The following is a 20,104-nucleotide window of genomic DNA, read 5'->3' as shown; positions in this document are numbered from 1 at the left end:
TTTGGCGCGACATGTAAAAAACCATCTGGTTGTTGTCTTTGATGAACACATTTCGATTAATTTCAATCATAGCAACCAATTGTTTCTTATGTTATTATTTTCAGTAGCAACAACAACTTTCAATGATTCGCAGATTCTTTCTATTTTTTGCCCGTTCACTAGTGTTAATTTACGATATTATAAACCCATTTTGGAATTTCGACCCACTTTGAAGCCGATTCTGATCAAACAGGATATGCGCAGGAATAGATTTACGAACAAGTTACCCATCTAGAATGTCTTCTGGAGATGGCGATTGGCGTGACTAGCAGTACGGGACCAGTCCAATTAACTTCAGCTGTTGTACTATTCATATAAAAGTTATGTTTGGAACCCTGTGAATAGCTGCCCAAATACAGTTCAAATTATTTATTTTTATTAGAGATGCGATTTTTTGTAAATTTATAAAATGTAATAGGTTTAGGAAATTTCATAGCTGAAATACGTTTTTTAAAAGAACTGATAACCAACGGATACAACTGAAAACATTCCATATGGCAAAGCGGCTGGTCTCGTAGCCTTGGTATGTTTCTTATGCATATTCAAATAAGAGATCAAAATATCGTTCAAAGAAAATTTATTTATTAATAAATTTTTGCAAGTTTAATATAGAACTTTTCTATATGTCTTCTAGTTCCTCGTCCTCAGCCTCAAACACAATATTAAATATACTTCGCTTAATTTTTAGTTGCGATCGGCGTGGTAGCTTACGAACTGATTCGCACGTATGCATGAAAAAATAATCAAGCTCATCTGGAGTTCTGTTGTTTCTGCTCCCTAAATAATTCATTATTGCTGTTGTAGCCGAGTTCTCATTACCTTTGCGTTTTCTTTGTGAACCTATAAACAATAAGTTATCGACATATAAAAAACTTCAACTTTTCCGATACAAAATATACTTTTTCCATCAGTTCTCATCAAAACATCTTCGGTTTCCTCTTCTCCAATAACTTCTGACTCATCGTTTGTGCTTATAGCATTTGGTGTACATAGCGTTTTTCCTTTGCCTATGAAAGGATTAAGAAACGTAAGATATCTGGCGTATTTATATGGTGTTTTCCTTTCCGCTGATTGACCGCTTTTTCCTCGCATTTCTTTTTTGTGACGCGCGAAACTCGAACGTATATTTTTCCATGTCATTTGAATCGTAGAAATGTATGCAGGGGTTATTTTGGGTTTGGGATCCTCGTGGCCTTTTTCGACGAGCTCCTCGCAAATTCTCTTCCAAGCAAGTGTCCTTTTCGTTTTGTTGCGATAATCATCATGACCTAAATTGTATAGCTGTTCATACCGTGCAACAGCTTCTATTATGCATAATTTCTTATCGAATAACAAATCAGCATCCGAATCTTCTACACCCACGGCGTTAATGTCAGACAGCTCGATCTCCTCTTCATCGCCTGTAGAAGTCCAATCGTAATCCTCTCACGACGGAAGAAGTATTGAAGCTTGATCTAGTGCTATATTGAATAGAAGACTTACCGCATCGTTGATCATCGTTGGTTATGCACAAATTCTAATCAGAATTATCCACTCCAATTAAAAATGTCTTCTGACAAACTAACCAAAACAAATATTATGTTTGCAGTACATAGCAAGGTTGCTTCGATTGAAATAATGGAAACGTGATAAACGATGCCCTGAATATAAACCAAGAGATTTATTGAAAGCTTCTAGGCTAGGGTTGTGGTACCGGTAATACCGATACCGAAAATCCCGGGAATACCAACCCATTTTTGGTACCCTAATACTGGTACTGAACAAAGGCCAGTACCGGTATTTTCGGTACCATATACAAAATTTTCATGAAAAATATGTGGACTCTCTAGGGGGATCTGTTTCAAAATGACTGCAAGATGACTTTTAATTATATTAATTGCTTTCTAGATCAATCATTCCTTTATGGAGGAAACAGATGGGGCCATCATCATAATAGTCCTAGAAGTTAAACATTACTAGCTCCCGTGTACTGAACGGTTTGTTTGAATTCCTGCACTATTTTGTCGAAATTAAATTTTAACAATCTTGTGCTAAATTTCAAAATATTCACTTCTAGCGTAAGAGACCTTAAAATTTTATTTGATTTTTTTATTAGCAACATTGGTTTCCATTATTCACTGGGTGGCGCGTAATAAGGCTATGGTCTATGTCATGTCGGTATTTGGTTTGCTCTCTTAAACTGCCGTTCTACGCCCAATTGTCCCATGTTCCAAAACAGGCAACTGAGAAAAACGCGATTGAAGATGAAAATTGTATTAGCATGTAACAAATAAAGCTATATTGTCTAGAAATACGTTCATAGCAATCGTTTCCAATATAATCAGTCCAGTTTTTCATTATAGAGATCCAATTAACGTTAGTTTTTTCGAAAAATGTTAAGTGGGACTGTTATGCCAAGAAATCGAACGGAAACCGGAAAATTCTACGCATTTCAGTCCCATGACGATCTATGTAAACGATGCTCATAACTAATTTTTTTTACAAAAGTGTATGTCGTGAGTTTTCCTGTTACTCGAGAGATTTTTTGCTTCATCAAAATTGGAAATAGGGTACCTATTTTTACTCTATACAGAAGGGTACCTCACAAAATCATCAATTACTCTGCCTACACTCGATGGAGTGCATATAATTTGGCATCCAGAATCTTGCTTCGTTCTTAAGAACCAATCTAATAACACAAATGGCCTGAAAACGATGAAATGCTAGTGTTTGATCGCAACAAAAGCTCCAATCGAGTGCCCCAATTGTCGCTCTACCATTTGACCCAATGTGTTGAACAAAGATAGCAAACAATGCACTAACCAACGGCTTCAAATGGGTAGCGTGATAATAGAAACATTGCGAAAATAGTCTCATCATCCTAGATGCGTTCGCCATGTTATGCAAGCGACGATAGTAATGAAGAGCTTTAAAGGATTGTTCTCACTGCTGGGATTAATATTGCCACTGCCATCTCTTTTTTATTGAACCTGTATTTTTCCGTCAATTTTTTCAGTGCCCGACATCTAGCGTAATGTACTTCTTAACTAAACGCTACGTAATTATTCTTTTATTGTGCACTTTTTTGGGATTTTTGTTAGTGGGACAATTATGCGTAGAATATCAACTTATACTTTTGGTTCATCTTCTGAATTAGAATACCTTTTCGTCTCAAATTCGCCACCAGGAATAGGCACAAAAAAGTGGAATTTTTGAGTTCCAGATATTGTTTTGGAGTTATTATACAGCTTTTCGAGTTCTTCTAACATTTTGTTGTATTGTTCAGTGAATATGTAGCAGAAAATTATTTTTTTGATATTTTTATCAGTTTGTTCAACTGCCCAGTTACATAACTCTCGGGGAGTTGTTATGGCATTTCCATTGTCGCGAGCAAGACTGGCTCTTTTTCCATTCGCTTGAGAGTGCCACCAATAGCACCACAGGGTCCCTTTCCATGGGATGCTGCAACAAAATGACATTCTGCGCTTAGCTCATACTTTGACTGAAATCTAAACAAGCTTGCAAAGTTTTTATTTTTGTATTGTGCTGCTGCTCCATCAGACATAAAATAAATTTTAGAAATTTATCAGTTTTGAGAGGAACAAATGAACTGCAGTCTACAAGTCTTCCAGTTTTCATTCAAGTTTGTTATGCATATATATATATTTATATATATATATATATATATATATATATATATATATATATATATATATATATATATATATATATATATATATATATATATATATATATATATATATATATATATATATATATATATATATATATATATATATATATAATTCGTTACTGATGCTTTTTGCATGTATCAGGCAACTAGCAGCTGGAAAAATGGTTTCTGAGATGATTATGACTTTCATTGGTTTAATTTTTGATAAAAATACTCTGAAAAAGATTCATTTTGGACAAGGAAAAGTTTTTTTCAAATAACTTTTGTTCCTTGAAAGTGCCCAACTTGAATTTTTGACGGTAGGTAGGGAACATAATTACCTATCTTGAAACAAATTTCATCCAAATCAAAAATGGTTTTTTGTTAATCGACTCTTTAAAATTTTCACATCGATTTTTTTCAGTGTAGGAGTCAATAAAGAATTTTTTCAATATTTTTATTTACAAATTTGACTAATTTTGTAAAAATCACTCCTACTACATTTTTTTGTAGAACTTGTCATTTTTAGACTATAGCCATTTTAAAAATATTGGTAACAAAAGTTTGGCCCTTTCCAAAAGACAGTCTAGATCATTTTTGGAAAAACAAAGTATGCAAAGTGGCTTTTTGTGACAAAGTCTTCATGTACAGAAAGTTTCATTAAAATCTAAAAGGGTGCTGCCAACATTTGTTCGAGTTGGCGCGAAATTTTTACGTTTTTACGGGTTTGAGTGTCGTAGCTCATAAGGTTCGTGGCTGTCGAGCGCTTGTATACACGTGCTATGCTTAATAAGAAGTAGCCATGGAACTAAAGACTCCCCAACAGGAGAAACAAACCAGTCCGCCAAATAATCTCTGGCCTGCTGGGCAGTTTTCGCTGTATTTCCTTGAAAAAGCTTCAATGTTTTCTTTTTTGATGACTGATTGTTCCTTGAATTGCTCAAGATGTGTTTTGCTTGATGTTTGGAGAATCCTTGGGGATTTAGGAAAGCGTGGAGAATAACTGCCATGATCACTTTGGTGGCTGTACTTTTACAGCAACACATTTTACCCTGCAACAGATGGGTTGGGAATTTTTACATCAAAATGGCGTTCATTTTGATGTAAAAAATTCCCAACCCATCTTCTGCAACATTCCGTCCTCTTGAAAGGCGATAATTGAAAATTTGCTGCTTTCTTGTCAAAAACCTCGACCTAGGACTTGAGTATGGCCGCATTACGTGTTTTGTGAGTTGGAAGGTTTCATCAGCTAGCACAACAGGAGGAACTGCAACTTTTTCTATGCCGGGAAGTGTGATCGTATCAGGAATGTTGAGATGCTGCGGATTGTGTAGCAATTTTTTCCCGAATTCAGATGCTTCAAAAATAGCTCCGTCGCTATTTTTTCCAAGACCTCCTACGTCAGCAAAGATTGGCCTATATCTATGAATAAACTATTTTAGTGCTCATAATCATTATTATCAGTACATACGACTTACTTAGCATCAAACATTATCATCAAAACAATGGAGTAGTACTGTTTGTAACAGTAGTACAATGAACCGGAATGCGATGGTTTAATAATTTCCATATGACGACCATCAACGGCTCCAATAGCATTTGGAAATCCCCAAAGCTCTTCGAAACTCTTCGCTGAGTCCATCCAGAACTGTCGAGTTATGGCAGGGAAAGCCTTTGGTCCTATGACATCAATGATTGCTTGGCACACTTGCGGTATAATACCAGAGATCGTAGACAATCCCAACCGATAGCTTTGAGAAAGTGCGCGAAAGCTGATCCCGTGGGCCAAGTATCTATTTCAAAAACAAAACTACAGGTATATTGGGAAAACCTTATTGTATCAACCTACCGAAGAGTAACACCTAATCTTTCTTCTGGTGGAATTGGATCACGCATCGTCGTGGCTTGTTTAGCAATTTCCTTTCCGATGAGTGACAATATATTGTCGAAATCAAATGTACTCATTCGGAAATATTGATTAAAACGCGCTTCATCGCAACGATACTCCTGGAGAAACGAAAATCAATGTGATAGATCCACTAGCATTAAATTGGGATAGGTGAAACCTGATTGTAAATGTGCTTTACCAACGAAAAGAACATACCTGTACAAGATTGTGAAACTCCCCAAGAAGCATCCTTTTTGAAACAGTTTCATGCTCCCAGTACCGCCGAGGTGCCCTTTTCTTCTTATTGCTCTGTCGCAATGCAGCCACTAGAAGCAACCCTTCTTCTTCGGAATTATCACAAAACATTTTATATTATTGCAATAATTGAGAAATGACAATGAACAATTGTTATTTTGTAGACACAAAAGCATGGGCTACTTATCTGATTTGATTTATTGATGTTTGACGGGACGGCATTGTGTAGACAAGTTCCAGGACGCAAACCGTACCATGAAATAGTAGTGAACAAAAAGTTTTATCATGTGAACACAGTAAGCGATTAAAAATCGCCTTAAAAAGTTGCGCCACAAAAAATCGCATCATGTGAAACCGGCTGAAACGCTAAGTTGTACGACAATGTATTTGCGAACTTGTATTTATAAAAAAAATTGTGCGCAAACTTGTATACATACGTATACACAATCTTGTATGCAAATTTGAATGAAAATTTGAACGCGATCTTGTATGCCAACATGTTCGTTAACTTCAAAAGTAACTTGTATTCAAATTTGTTCGCTAACCTGAAACTCACACATTGTGAAAAAAGAGTAAAAAACACCAATGGAAAAAGAGCTGCACATAAACGCTGCGATGTGCACAACGAGAAACTTGAAAACGAAAAAGTGAAAGATCTGTCCTCTTTCGCACAAAGAGTCACTTTTTTAAGCCTCTCCTCATTGGCAAACAGGGAGAAAGGCGATTTAAACTAAAAATTTTGGTTCCCTTCACAGCTTCCGTGCGCGTGGGACCAAGATGCACAGTAAAGAGCCTCTGTATATCTACTCTCTTGTGTGTGCAGCCACGGAGTAGAATGTAAATATGGGAGTAACTCACATCGGAGTGAAGATGTATATTATAAAAAAAGAGCGGTGGTTCGCATGAAAAGTGCAAATAGTGCTTTTATTCTTCTCTTTATTTGCTATGAAGTTCATTCCTACTGGTACTCACTGGTGCGTAAAACTTGTACGCAAACTTGTGCCCAAATTGTATGCAAAGTTTAAACTGCTTGTATCCAAACTGGTACGCAAATTTTTATATAAAGTAGTACGAAAATTACAGTAAAAGCTTCTACGCAAACTTGTATGCAAGCTTGAAAAATATGTATGCTTGTATGCAATACCAATTAATACACAAGCTTGTATTCAAGTTTAAACTGCAAACCTGTATCCAAACATTTACACAAACCTGTACGCTACCTTGAAGCGCAAGCTCGTACTTACTTGATACTTGATGGGCAACAATTCGCTTCGTTGTATCTACGCCGAGTGAAGAATTCTCCTCCACTGGACCCGGTCCTGGGCCAATCTCTTCCAGTCGCCCTGGACATTGAGTGCTTTTAGGTCTTCTTCCACTGCAAACAGCCATCGTGTACGCGGCCTGCCACTGAGTCTCGTCGGCCTCTTCCCGGTTCTCTACTGAATATTATCTTCGCCTGTCGTTCTTCCGGCATTCGTGCCACATGACCAGCCCACCGCAGCCTGCCGTTTTTTTATTAGCTTGACAATATCCACTCCTTTATATACTTGGTATAACTCGTGATTCATACGACGCCGCTAGATGCCATTATCTTCTTTACCGCCGAGTATTGTTCGAAGACACCGAACGCTCTACGATCAACTTCCTTTAACGTCCACGTTTCATGACCGTACAAGACAACCGGAACTATCAATGTCTTGTACAACGTGAATTTTGTCTTCGTCTGCAAACTACGGGACTTCAGCTGGCTACGAAGTCCGTAGAAAGTCATATTTGCAGCTGCAAGACGCCTTTTCACCTCGCGGGTAACAGTCACTAGAGTTACAATGTACACAAATTCTTCCACTACTTCAAATTTATCACCACCTAACACCACTTTACCACCAACATCACTATTTGACCCACGTATTCTTCCATCTATCATGTACTTCGTCTTGCTGGTATTGATTGTGAGACCAATTCTCGATTCCAATGATATCTACATCGTCCGCAAATTCTAGGAGCATATGCCATCGAGCGACGATGGTACCGTTCCTTTGCACGCCTGCTCTCCTGATGGAACCTTCAAGAGCAATGTTGAGCAGCAAGATTGACAGCGCATCGCCCTGCTTCAATCCGTCTAAGATTACGAAGGACGTCGAAATCTCATCCGCAACCCGAACACTTGATTTCGATCCATCCAGCATAGTACGAATCAGCCTAATCAGTTTCGTCGGAAAACCTTGTTCTACCATTATCTGCCATAACTCGTTTCTTTTCACTGAATCGTACGCCGCTTTGAAATCACTAAACATATGGTGTGTCTGCAAGTTGTATTCCCGGAATTTATCTAGGATCTGTCGCAGGGTAAACATTTGAACCGTTGTTGATCGGTCTTCACGAAAACCACCTTGGTATTCGCCGACGAAAGACTCCTCCAACGGCTTCAATCTGTTGAACAGAATACGTGACATAATTTTGTACGCCGAATTGAGGACAGATATTCCTCGATAATTGGCGCACTCAAGTATGTGTTCCTTTTTGTATAAGGGACAAATGAGGTCCTCTAGCCAGTCAGCAGGTAGTTCTTCTTCTTCCCATACCTTCAAAACAGAACGGAGCAGTATTTCGTGCAGCTGCTCACTACCGCGTTTGAAAAGTTCGTCCGGGAGCTCGTCCTTTCCAGCAGCCTTACAGTTTTTCAGCTCTTTGATTGCCTTTTTCACCTCTTCTAGCGTCGGAGGCTTGTCCATCGTCACTTATTGTTATTCTGTTCGTTGACGCGCTAACATTCTCTCCATTCAACAATGTCTCGAAGTGCTCTCTCCACCTGGCTGCTACCATAGTTTTATCTGTCAGCAAGTTACCTTCACGGTCATTGCACATGACGGGAGATGCGGCTGTTTTTCTCCGTACGCCATTGACAGTTTCATAAAATTTCCGCATATCATTTTGTTCCATACTGTTTTGCGCCTCAGTAATGACGTTCTCCTCATACTGCTTTTTCTTTCTTCGGTGAGTTCTTTTTTAGGCTCCTCTTGCTTCCTTGTACTGCTCTCTGTTCTGCCAGGTACCAGACACTGAAATTCGGCTCCTGGCAGCATTTTTCTCATCCGTCCCTCTCTGGCACTTCTCATCGAACCAACCATTTCTGGGTCGTCTCTGAGCAGTACCTATTACGTGGATACGACAAACTCATTCATATTAGCATCCTACGAAGAAGCTTGTCCACTTCGTACTGTTAAATCGACTAGGGGAACCCCATGGTGGAGGACTGAACTTGAAAGAATGAAGAAAGTTATGAGAAGAGCTTGGAACCGGCGTCAGCGTGATGACTCCAGGGCTTTCAGGTCAGCTCGTAGTGCATATAAGAAATGTCTTAGATTTGCAGAACGGGCTGGCTGGTAAAGCCTATGCACTAATGTCTCTAGTCTGAACGAGGCTAGCAGGTTAAATAGCAGGTCTCTCCAAATCGAATGATTTTCAAATGAACTCTTTGTAAACCAGAGATGATGTTTATGTGACGAACGAAAAAGATGTTCTTAAGTATCTCTTCGACACACACTTTCCAGGTTGTATCGATCCGGAGTTGAACAATGTTCACAGATCTCATTCTGGTGATTCGGACTCGTGGGCGTTAGCACGCACATTGCCCAAGCAACACGGTATGTTGATAAGCTGTTTTTACAACACCTATGTCAAACATTAATTTGTGAAAATATTCGTGCAGCAAGCGTTATTCAACTGTTATGCAATTAAAAAAGCGCAAGAGGTGGAGCTTATAAGCAACATGTTCATTTGTTACGAATGATGTACCAAGAATCATAATAGCAACAGAGATTGTTGCAATAATGCTAGCGAATGCTTTGAAAATAACTTTGTCGGAATGAAATGAAAATTCATGTGTTTCATGAAAGCATAAATATTATGTCCACGTCTATTCGAATATGACAATATTATTGATGTGGGTGAAAATGTATAACCAATAAAAATGAATCGAGCAATTTATAAAAATACTTTGATATTTTTAAAAGGCCTTAAAACATCGTTGATGTAAACTAAATAAATTTTATACTTCTTGTGTGAATTATTTATGATACACAAAGAACTCTATTCAAATATGCTTTTTTCGAGAGTAATCAACAATTATGAATAAAGCCATCAATATTAATGAAGAAAATTTTAAGTTCTGATCAAAAAATCTAAACTGTTCGTAAGCAACTTTTATTGAGAAACAATTCATTCAATCAATAAATATGGCGGTTGTTTTTATGTCTACTACGTTACAAACTCAAGTTGAGTAAAAGTTTTATAAGTGTATCCGGAATAAAGTTTGCTGACAAGTTGAATAATAATGTTATCTACAGTTTTTGCGATGATGCTCGCAACAAAATTGTTTTAGCTGTGCAGTAGAGTCACCAAGACGTTGCAAAAAACACCCATGATATGTTTCAAAGTTGATTGTTTCAGAAAACATTAGCAATACAAATAAATAACTAAGATGTAACGTGCAGCAGCTGTGTTTCACACATGCAAAAGTCTTGTCTTTTGCAATTCTGTTGTCATTGTAATGCAACAAATAACATTTATTGTTTTTCTAGAACATGTTGCAAGTGCTACTTGGGTGGTTTCCACTGTATCGGTCAAGTGGGCAGTTGACAGCTTTGCTCCATACAAATCACCTGGAAAAGATGGAATACTTCTCGTGCTACTGCAAAAGGGATTTGATTTTCTTAAACATGTCTTGAAAAAAATTTTGCTTTCCAGTCTTGCTACCGGGTATATCCCGAAAGTAGGGCGATCAATAACTGTTAGATTTATTCCCAAAGGGGGGCGCTCAAGCTATGAAGAAGCCAAGAGTTTTAGGCCTATCAGCTTAAGTTCTTTTCTTCTGAAAGCTTTGGAACGGATAATCGATCATCACATCTGGAACGTTAGTTTAGTTGAATATCCACTGCATAAAATGCAACATGCATATCAGTGTAGGAAATCCACGATCACTCTGCTTCACGATGTTGTTTACAACATTGAGAAGGCCTTCTCGCTCAAGCATTCTAGCTTGGATGTATTCCTAGATATTGAGGGTGCTTTTGACAATGTGTCCTTCCAGTCTATTCTGGAAGCGACGCGCGGTCATGGGATACCTGCATGTCTCTCGGGTTGGATAAACGCAATGCTTAGTAACCGCATACTTTGCTTGTCACTGCGACAGGCTGAGATACGGAAGTTGAGTATTTGCGGTTGTCCTCAGGGCGGCGTTCTGTCACCTTTGTTATGGAACTTAGTAGCTGACGGCTTGTTGAAGAAACTCAATGAGCTTGGATTTCCAACCTACGGGTTTGCTGACGATTACCAAATACTAATTACTGGATTTTGCATCGGAACAATCTTTGACTTGATGCAACAGGCATTAAGAGCTGTCGAACAGTGGTGTCGACAAGTTAAACTATCAGTTAACTCAAGCAAAACTTCAATGGTTCTTTTCACGAAGAAGCGAATAACAACCGGGGTTCGTCCCTTGCAGTTCTTTGATTCTGAGCTACTGTGTGCAGATCAAGTCAAATACGTTGGAGTCATATTGGATTCCAAACTGAATTGGTTTGCTCACATTGAGTTCAGAGTCAAAAAAGCGTGCATGGCCTTCGGACAGTGCAGACAAACTTTTGGAAAGACCTGGGGTCTCAAAGCTAAATACATCTATTGGATTTACACGACAATTGTACGTCCAATACTGTCATACGGATGCCTTGTGTGGTGGCAGAGGGGAGAGGTGGTGACAGTCCAGTCAAAGCTAAACCATCTGCAAAGAATGGCGCTCATGGCGTTGACTGGTGCTTTCACCACGACTCCGACTGCAGCTCTTGAGGCACTTTTAAATATCAAACCATTACACATACACTTAAAAATAGAAACACTATCATGTGCATACAGACTGCAGGTTACTGGGCTTTGGAACAGTAATCATGTTGATCTTGCTACACCAGTCATACACGATTGTGGTCACAAATGGTTACATGGGGTGAAGATATTCTTGCTCCCAGCGATATTACACTCACACGAAGTTTTCCTTACAGGACATTCCATGTGAAGATTCCCTCTCGAGAAGAGTGGTTGTCTGGCTTTATGGAAAGACAATAACAAACGCAAGTGGTCTGTTACACTGACGGTTCTCTGATGGAGGGACGTGCTGGTGCTGGTGTCTACTGTCGTGAAATGAGATTGTTCCATTGTTCTCACTCACTAGGTAGATACTGTACTGTATTCCAAGCAGAAATCTTTGCGATTATGTGCGGGATACATCGGCCCTTCAACTGAGTTTGTCCGGCAGAGTTATAAACTTCTGCTTCTATAGTCAGGTTGCAATCAAGGCCCTTAGTTCAGACAAATCCCGGTCCAAGCTAGTGATCGCGTGCCGAGCCCAAATCGACGAACTAAGCATTGTCAACACTATCTACCTTATCTGTGTACCCGAATATTCCGGTACTACTGGAAATGAATGGGCTGACGAATTGGCCAGGGCAGGTTCAGCGATTGACTTCGTTGGTCCTGAGCCCGCGCTGCCAATTTCGACAAGTTGGATAAGGGAAAAAATTCGGTCTTGGGATTCGTCCGAGCACTGCAATTATTGGAGAAATCTACAAACGTGTCGCCAAACAAAGGCGTTTCTAGAACAACCATGCCCAGTGGTTTCGAAAAATCTCTTACATTTTTCGAAGCTCCACTGCGGCACGCTGACCAGGGCTTTAACCGGCCACTGCGAACTCAATTATCACATGGCAACTATTCAGCGCGCTGAGTCTTTTTCATGTGATCTTTGTGAATCCGACTACGGAACCTCATATCATCTGATATGCAACTGTCCAGCGGTAGCGCAATTGCGATTTCGAGTTTTCAGCCGTCCTTATATAGACGAAACCATGTTTGAACGACTGAAACTCAGAGACATACTAAAGTTTCTTATCCAATGTGGTAAAGAGCTTTAGGCTTATTCGCAGGCAAGTTGAACTACTTGTGAGTTTAACTTACCTGTTGTTTATTTTTGTTTTGTGCTGTTATTTTTCCCACCCTTCCAATTCTACTTCCCCACACCTCCTTGTCCTTTCCTTCCGCTCAGGAAATGATGAAAACACACGGCAAGGCACAAATCCCCGACTATGTACGGGGAACGTGCCATTTGAGCCAATATATTCTGATTCCTGATTCCTGAACCGTTTCTGGGTCGTCTCTGAGCAGTACATATTACTTCTCGCGCTGCTGTGCTCACCGCTCCGTGGAAACGCAAGCTTGTATGTAAGCGCAAAACACAACCCTGTACCGATCAGAAATACACAACAAAACTATTTCAAAACTATATCTGGCGCACAAGTTTGTACAGTGATCTTGAACGTCTTAAACTCAAACATGAATGCAAACTTGTGTACGAACTTGTTTGTAAATTGTATACACAAGTTTGAAACAAACATGTGCGACTTGTGTGTACACCTGTACAGAAATTTGAACGTACATTTGTATACAAGCTTTTCTGCAAGCTTCTTTGCAGCTTCTTTGAAAACCGCAAACTTTTACACAAACATGTATGCAAGCTTGAAACATAAATTTGTTCGCAAATTTTATGCCAGCAAAAATCCTCGCCAACTTGAGCGTAGCTTGATACAGTTTTTACGCGCCATAGTAACGAACAATATTGTCGACGGCGCCGGTGGTTGAGTGGTAAGCATGACCGCCACTCATTCCAGTTGGCCTGGGTTCAATTCCAGTCGAGGTCTTTGAGATTTTTCGGAGGTGAAAAAATCTGTGGCCACGTTTTCCTTCGGAAGGGAAGTAAAGCCGTTGGTCCCCGGTCCATGAGTTGATGGATCGATATCTAGTCCATATAAGAGTGGAGTCACCTCTCTGGCGTCGGTATAGAAGAAGTAGAATCCAACTTCTATACTTACTAACAAATATCAAATATCCTCCTCCCGTGATACTTGTGGAGTGCGCAGTAGTATATACGGCCTCTAGCAAAAGCAAGTATCGGACTAACCATTCCTTCCCTTTCCTGCCGCGATCTACGTTCGGGCCTGGCCGGTGCCGGTAGTGATCAATAAACACTTTGGGATTACCAGGAGTTTGCACATTGAAAGATGTTTCGCTACTCCCAAGCATAATTATCTGTGCAACTTCAGCTAGTCCAGATCGAAAATGGAGTAGCAACCAGAAGTGGTCGCAAAAGCTCAACCTCATGCTCAAGCCATAGTGATGAACAATATCGCCGTGTTCGTAATATGTTAAGAGCCCTTAATTTAAAAACCGTTTACTCCAACCCCCTTGTAAAAAAAAGTCGGCCCATATTAGTCCAATGCGATAGACGTTTGTTCAAGGGATGGCTCATTCCTAACGGGACATTGCTGTTATGGTAGCGTAAACAAGTCAGAAAATGAACTGCTTGATCATTACGAACAAAATAAAATGACTACCATTATGACATGTAAAAAGTTGGAGACGCAGAGTTGTATGCAAACTGTACGAAAACTTTCATTAAAAAAATGTATGAAAGTTTGCATTTGAACCTATACGCCAAATAAAGACTAATCTTGTAAGCAAGCTTGAAACATACACTTGTACGCAGGCTTGTTATTTGCTCACACAATGTGCCACAAAGAACAAAATACACCGATGAAAAATAAAGCAGCACAACAACACTGCGATAGGCAGAACGGCCGCACAAAGTGAAATTTGAAAACGAAAAAGAAAAAGATCTGTGCACCAAGAGCTGCACAATTTCGTTCAAAGAGTCACCTTGAAGAGCCAGTTTTTTGTGCCTCCCCTCACTGGCAAGCAGCTAGGAAGGCGAATCAAACTACAATTCAGATAAAGTTTAATCGGAAGAACGTTTTTAAAACGTTTTTTGGTTGTGCTCTCTGCTTCCGTGCGCGTGGGACCAAGATTCACACTAAAGAGCTTCTTTATTTCTACTCTTTGAGGTGTGCAGCCATGGAGTAGAATGCACGTATGGGAGCAACACACAAGTGAGGAGTGAAGAGGATTATTGTGAAAGAGAAGAGCGGTGGTTCGCATGTGCAAAGAGCGTTTTTTATTCTTCTCTTTATTTGCTGTGAGGTGCATTACATGCCTGCTTGTACGCGAACAAAAATAAATTTTATGGTATGTAACTAAATTGTTTGTTAACTCGAACGTTTTAAACAGAAACTTGAAGCGAAAATTAATACGCAACATAACTTGTACGCGGGAGTGAGCATAACGTAGTTTGAAAATCGATTATCTTGTAAGCAGCTTACCAGAGCTCGATTCCCAAGCCACAAATAATTTGAAATTTTTGTAATAATCCTGAGGTTTAAAACTCCATAATCTAAATAAACAAAATGTATTTAGCGAACTAGAAGGTCAACTTGTATGCAAACTTTCATGCAATCTTGAACGTAGACTTCTTTGCAAATATATACACAAACTTATATGCAAACTTTGATGCAGCCTAGTCGGCAAAATTGTAGTCAACACTCATACAAGTGCATGAGAATTTGAACGCTAGCTTGAAATACAATCATTTACGTAAAATGGTGTAAAAACTTGCACGCATACTTGAAACAAAATCTTCTAAGCACATTTGAATACAAACTTGTACGTGAACTTGGATGCAAACTTGTACCCCAACTCGATACTATACTTGTATTCAAGCTTGTAACACATACTTGTGTGCAGAATTGTGCGTAATCTTGCACGCGAAAAAATCAAAATTGCTTTAAAGCTGAATTTGAATTTTATTTGTACATTGTAACTTGCTTTTCATACATTGTCATAGAGTTATATGAGTCCCATCAGAATGCATAGTCAAATGGAACAGACAAACGAACCCTCGGCGCATGCAACTCTGATTTCAACTAGCTCAGTCCGAAGTAAAACGTATCAAACAGAGCGGTAGTAATGTAGTTTATATCATATGTACTTCTAGTATTTTTGATATTCTTTTAGCTTTAAAAGGAAAGGTTGTCCTCCAAATAATAGCATTACGTAGAAACTGTGGCCGAAGATTAATTCGTTTTTTATTTCGATTATAGAGGTTTTAACCTTATGGATAGAAAAATCTCTTTACAAAAATTTCTAATCCTATGTCCGGGGTTGGGAATCGAACCCAGATGAGCTGCGTACAAGGTAATCACTTTACCATCTATTGTATGCCCGCACCCAAATTAATTCGTTATCCTTATTAAAAAAAGGATTCAGTTTGTGATTTGTAATATTTCAAAAAAGTTTTGATTGGCTCTCATAAATTTTTATACAGTAGTTTCTGTAGCTTCTCTTCCAGCTTTCTTCTACTTTCATTGCATTTTCATTTCATTTTTAGCAACATCTGATTTTATAGCTACTACTTCGTAATTGTCTAATATCTTTCGAGTTACCTCAAGTTCCAGGCAGTTGGACGTATTGCAGTCTTTGGTAACAAAATTTATCTTGATGACTTTATAAAATGTCAAAGCAGACCAAAACAGCGAAGAATCACAGTCTTGTCTCTCTTTGTGGCAAGTTTCCTGCGCTAGTTTATAATCCCGGTTGTGACATAAATCTGACTTAATTTTTCACAACTGCAGATTGCTGGTCAGACCAAAAAATCTTGGTCAATTTCGAATTATTGTTTGTATTTTTTAGCGATATATCAAGCACTACCGAAACGGTTGGCGTTCACTACTCCGAGTCGTTTCTAAGTTTGCAATGGGATAATTTAGAATTCTTGCAATGTGTGAGTTGAATTGACTTACGTTTGCTTGACAATTTTTTGTTGGCTATTTTAATCTATAGAAAGAAATTTCACCAAATTTAGAAAACTAATTTAAATTTTACCAAATTTACAGAATCTGAACATTACACGTTAAATCGTGTTTCTACAAAATTTGGTTATTCTGAGCCGTTTGGAGAAGGACTTGTTGTACATTTTTTTTCATGAATAGTATTAAGAGTGAGAAACCAAAAAAAAATGTTTTAATGTAACAAAAAGTGTTATACTTCAGCGATAGATTTCTAAACTAGTAATGTTCGCCCACCTATGAAAGAAGATTTTGACATTTAATAGCATACATAATAAATGTAATATTTACGCAGTTAAAAATATCCGAGCGCATTGTTGACGAAAATAGCCATAAACGCATCATGAAGTACGAAGAATTCGAATGGTGGATTTACGGTTAATCTGCTCTCTTCCAATATTCCTCCTTCTTGGTCAAGAAACTCATCATCCTCAAACAACGCAATGTAATTAAGGAGGTCAAATTACTATTGTAAATTCTGTCAGTGTACTGCTAACTGCGAATTAAATTATGCGAATGGTATTAAAAGAAACGCAACGCATATGTCTAGCCTTCAATTGTTTTCTTTTCCTTTCAATGGCCATTACAAAATATCCCATTTTGGAATCTTTAAAGTAAGATAAAATCTGCTGATTTCATCACTGTGATGTGATAAATCTGTTTACATCACAGTTCAAGAGCGAAAAAACACATGTATTATCGCTCCAGACTTTTTGTTTTGGGTGCATGCAAATTTGTATGAAAAGTTGTACGCAAACTTGAAACACAAATTTGTAAACAAACTTGAAAGTATGCTTAATACTCAAACTTGTACATAAACTTGTTGGTAGACTTTTAAACAATTTGTTTGTACATGCAAACTCGTTGTACGAAAATTTGTGAATTTATACGCAAATTGAGTGACCGCAAATAAATGTCGCAAGGACAGAACATGCTTAGTTAAACCCGCTTCAAATATACTAGAATATAAAAACCGGATGTTAACTTCGAGTATAAAAATCGGACTTGGACTTTGTAAGAGTCGAATAAAAAACCTTCAGTATAAAAACCGGAAAAACATATCCGATTCTTAGAAAGTAGGTTTTTTAGCCAGCTTTTACTCTTGAACCTTGCGATATACGTATGCTTTTAACCGGTTTTTATACTTGAGATTCAACCTTGCCGAGTTTTACGGGTAAGAACTTTTTAAGCGAATCTTATGCTGAAGGATCTCTGTCCGATTTTTACGCTTTTATTCCGATATTTGTGTTCCAATATATTTGAAACATGTTTTACGAAGCATGTTCTATCCTTGCGACTTTTATTCTCGGTTGCTCAATTTGTATGTTAACTTGTATTCAACAATGTGCGCACACATTTGTACGTGAACTGGTGCGCAAATTTTTATACAATCTCGTACGCAAACTTCTATGCAAAACATAACCAAAACCTGAATGCTAACGTTTATGCCAACCTGTATACAGTTTCTAGGCAAACATTTAATACATCACAAATTTGTGCACACACATTTGTGTTCACTGCGATTAAACATTTGTAACACAAATCTCGAGCTTTTTTTTCAAAAAGACATCTGCAATGAGTTACTCTCTTTGTTTACTTTCTCTTTCGATTTTTACGGCGTCACTATAACACTCTTCACTTATTTTACAGTACAGATCGAAAGACGGTGGTTTTAACTAGCATATTATGCAAAGAGTTCAGGGATAAATGTTAAAGTGACCGAATTATTAACAGAAGAGAAAGTAAACAAAGAGAGTAACTCATTGCAGATATGTCTTTTTGAAAAGTCGCTCAAGAAATTTGTGCACACTGCCAAATACTAATCCATTACTCCCTTCTTTTTCCATCCAGAGGCTCTCAATGGCGCCGTGTTCGACGAGGACCACGACGAAATGGTAGTGGTGAAGGACATTGAAATGTTTTCGATGTGCGAGCACCACCTGGTTCCGTTCTACGGCAAGGTGTCGATCGGCTATCTGCCCTGTAAGAAGATTCTTGGCCTAAGTAAACTAGCCAGGTAAGTACTCCGTCCAGCCCTCCAAAGTTCCACTAACAAACGCACTTAAATCCATATTCCTTCCTTTCCCCCCAACACTCTGTAACCTACTGAACAAAAGTGACGGGAAAGGCCAAGCCCTCGTTAGGTAATGTGGCGTTCGAAAAAGTTTCTCAAAGTAATTTCATTTTCTTTCTGCCTTTCACCAATTACTCCACAGAATCGTGGAAATCTTCTCCCGTCGACTGCAGGTTCAGGAACGTCTAACGAAACAGATTGCCGTAGCCGTCACTCAGGCCGTCCAACCGGCCGGGGTTGCCGTCATCATCGAAGGAGTGTAAGTTGTTTGTTTCGCCTACTTATTCTTCCCAAAAAAAACTAATTGTTTTTCTTTTCCTTCAGACACATGTGCATGGTGATGCGGGGCGTCCAGAAGATCAATAGCAAAACGGTTACTTCCACGATGTTGGGAGTATTCCGCGACGATCCGAAAACCCGCGAGGAGTTCCTAACTCTGTGCAACAATAAGTAAGCAGCGGGTCGATCCCAGCGAGAGAAAGTGCGTTAAACTTTACAATGAAACGAAATGTTGTACCGTAGCCTGTGTAGGAAATTTTAAACTCATCCATTTGTGGCAGGATCAGAAGATATCGGTCTGTTGTCTATTTTAGAAAGAGTTATTTAAAGTCAACCGAATTTTATTGTGTACGAACATACAATGAGCGTAAAAGTGTCTGGTCTGGAACTTATGATAAATTGTTGTTAATAAAAAATTGTTACGTCTATACGAGAGAGAGAATAACCAACTGCACACTAAACGAATGAATATGATAGAAACATCAAATCGGGGACCAACCGAGAGATACAATGAAACAATCATACTCTTATAATATTGCCAATAATAAACATACAAGGGACATTTACTGTAATAACAATGATGCGATACGATTTTAAACTACGAAGTATTTTAGAGGAAGCATTTTACTAGCCAAAATCGTCTTGTTGTTGAACATTGAACCGGTTGTAGAAACATAGTTCCGATATTATATACTATACTGTTGTACTACTGTACGATGTTTTATTAGAAAACGGTTGTTTTCGTCAAATTTTGTATTTTTATTTTCCTATTGAAACAACACTATTCAAGAGAGCTAAGTTAATTTTACCACACATCCATTGCCAACAATGTGTATTAGCACGATCATGAACGATCATAATGAAATAAATGTTATCGTGATGCTTCACCAACTGCATAACCGTAGGCGGTTTGTTATTTCCCATCCGAACGATCAATCGCTGCGAAACGATCAATTTCAGTAGTTCTGCCAGTGGAACACAGGTAGCGTTTCACGTGATCTTTTATCGTACTTTCATTTTGTTTGCACCAATCTTAGGGTAATCATTTATCGCTATCAATTATACAAGGTGATTAATTCCTTGTTAAAAATATTCAAATGGATTTGTAGAAGTATATATAAAATGTATATAATATA

The 20,104-nt window shown here is 38.4% G+C and overlaps 1 protein-coding gene across 6 annotated transcripts in view; it reads left to right on the top strand.

Annotated features, from left to right (window-relative positions):
• LOC131693019 (GTP cyclohydrolase 1) overlaps positions 1 to 19,867 on the top strand; it is a 105,540-nt gene extending 85,673 nt beyond the window's left edge. For all 6 annotated transcript variants that reach the window (XM_058980482.1, XM_058980479.1, XM_058980478.1 and 3 more), the window contains 3 exons: positions 18,467 to 18,632; positions 18,832 to 18,948; positions 19,014 to 19,867. In XM_058980482.1, coding sequence (XP_058836465.1) covers positions 18,467 to 18,632; positions 18,832 to 18,948; positions 19,014 to 19,143 — 413 coding nt within the window. In that variant the 3' untranslated portion in view covers positions 19,144 to 19,867. The remainder of the gene's footprint in view (positions 1 to 18,466; positions 18,633 to 18,831; positions 18,949 to 19,013) is intronic.
• The last annotated feature ends 237 nt before the right edge of the window (positions 19,868 to 20,104 follow it).

The sequence above is a fragment of the Topomyia yanbarensis genome, chromosome 3 (genome assembly GCF_030247195.1).
Source record: "Topomyia yanbarensis strain Yona2022 chromosome 3, ASM3024719v1, whole genome shotgun sequence".
Taxonomy (NCBI): Eukaryota; Metazoa; Arthropoda; class Insecta; order Diptera; family Culicidae; genus Topomyia; species Topomyia yanbarensis.
Note: the sequence above shows the minus strand (reverse complement) of the source record. Positions and strands in the feature narration are given on the sequence as shown.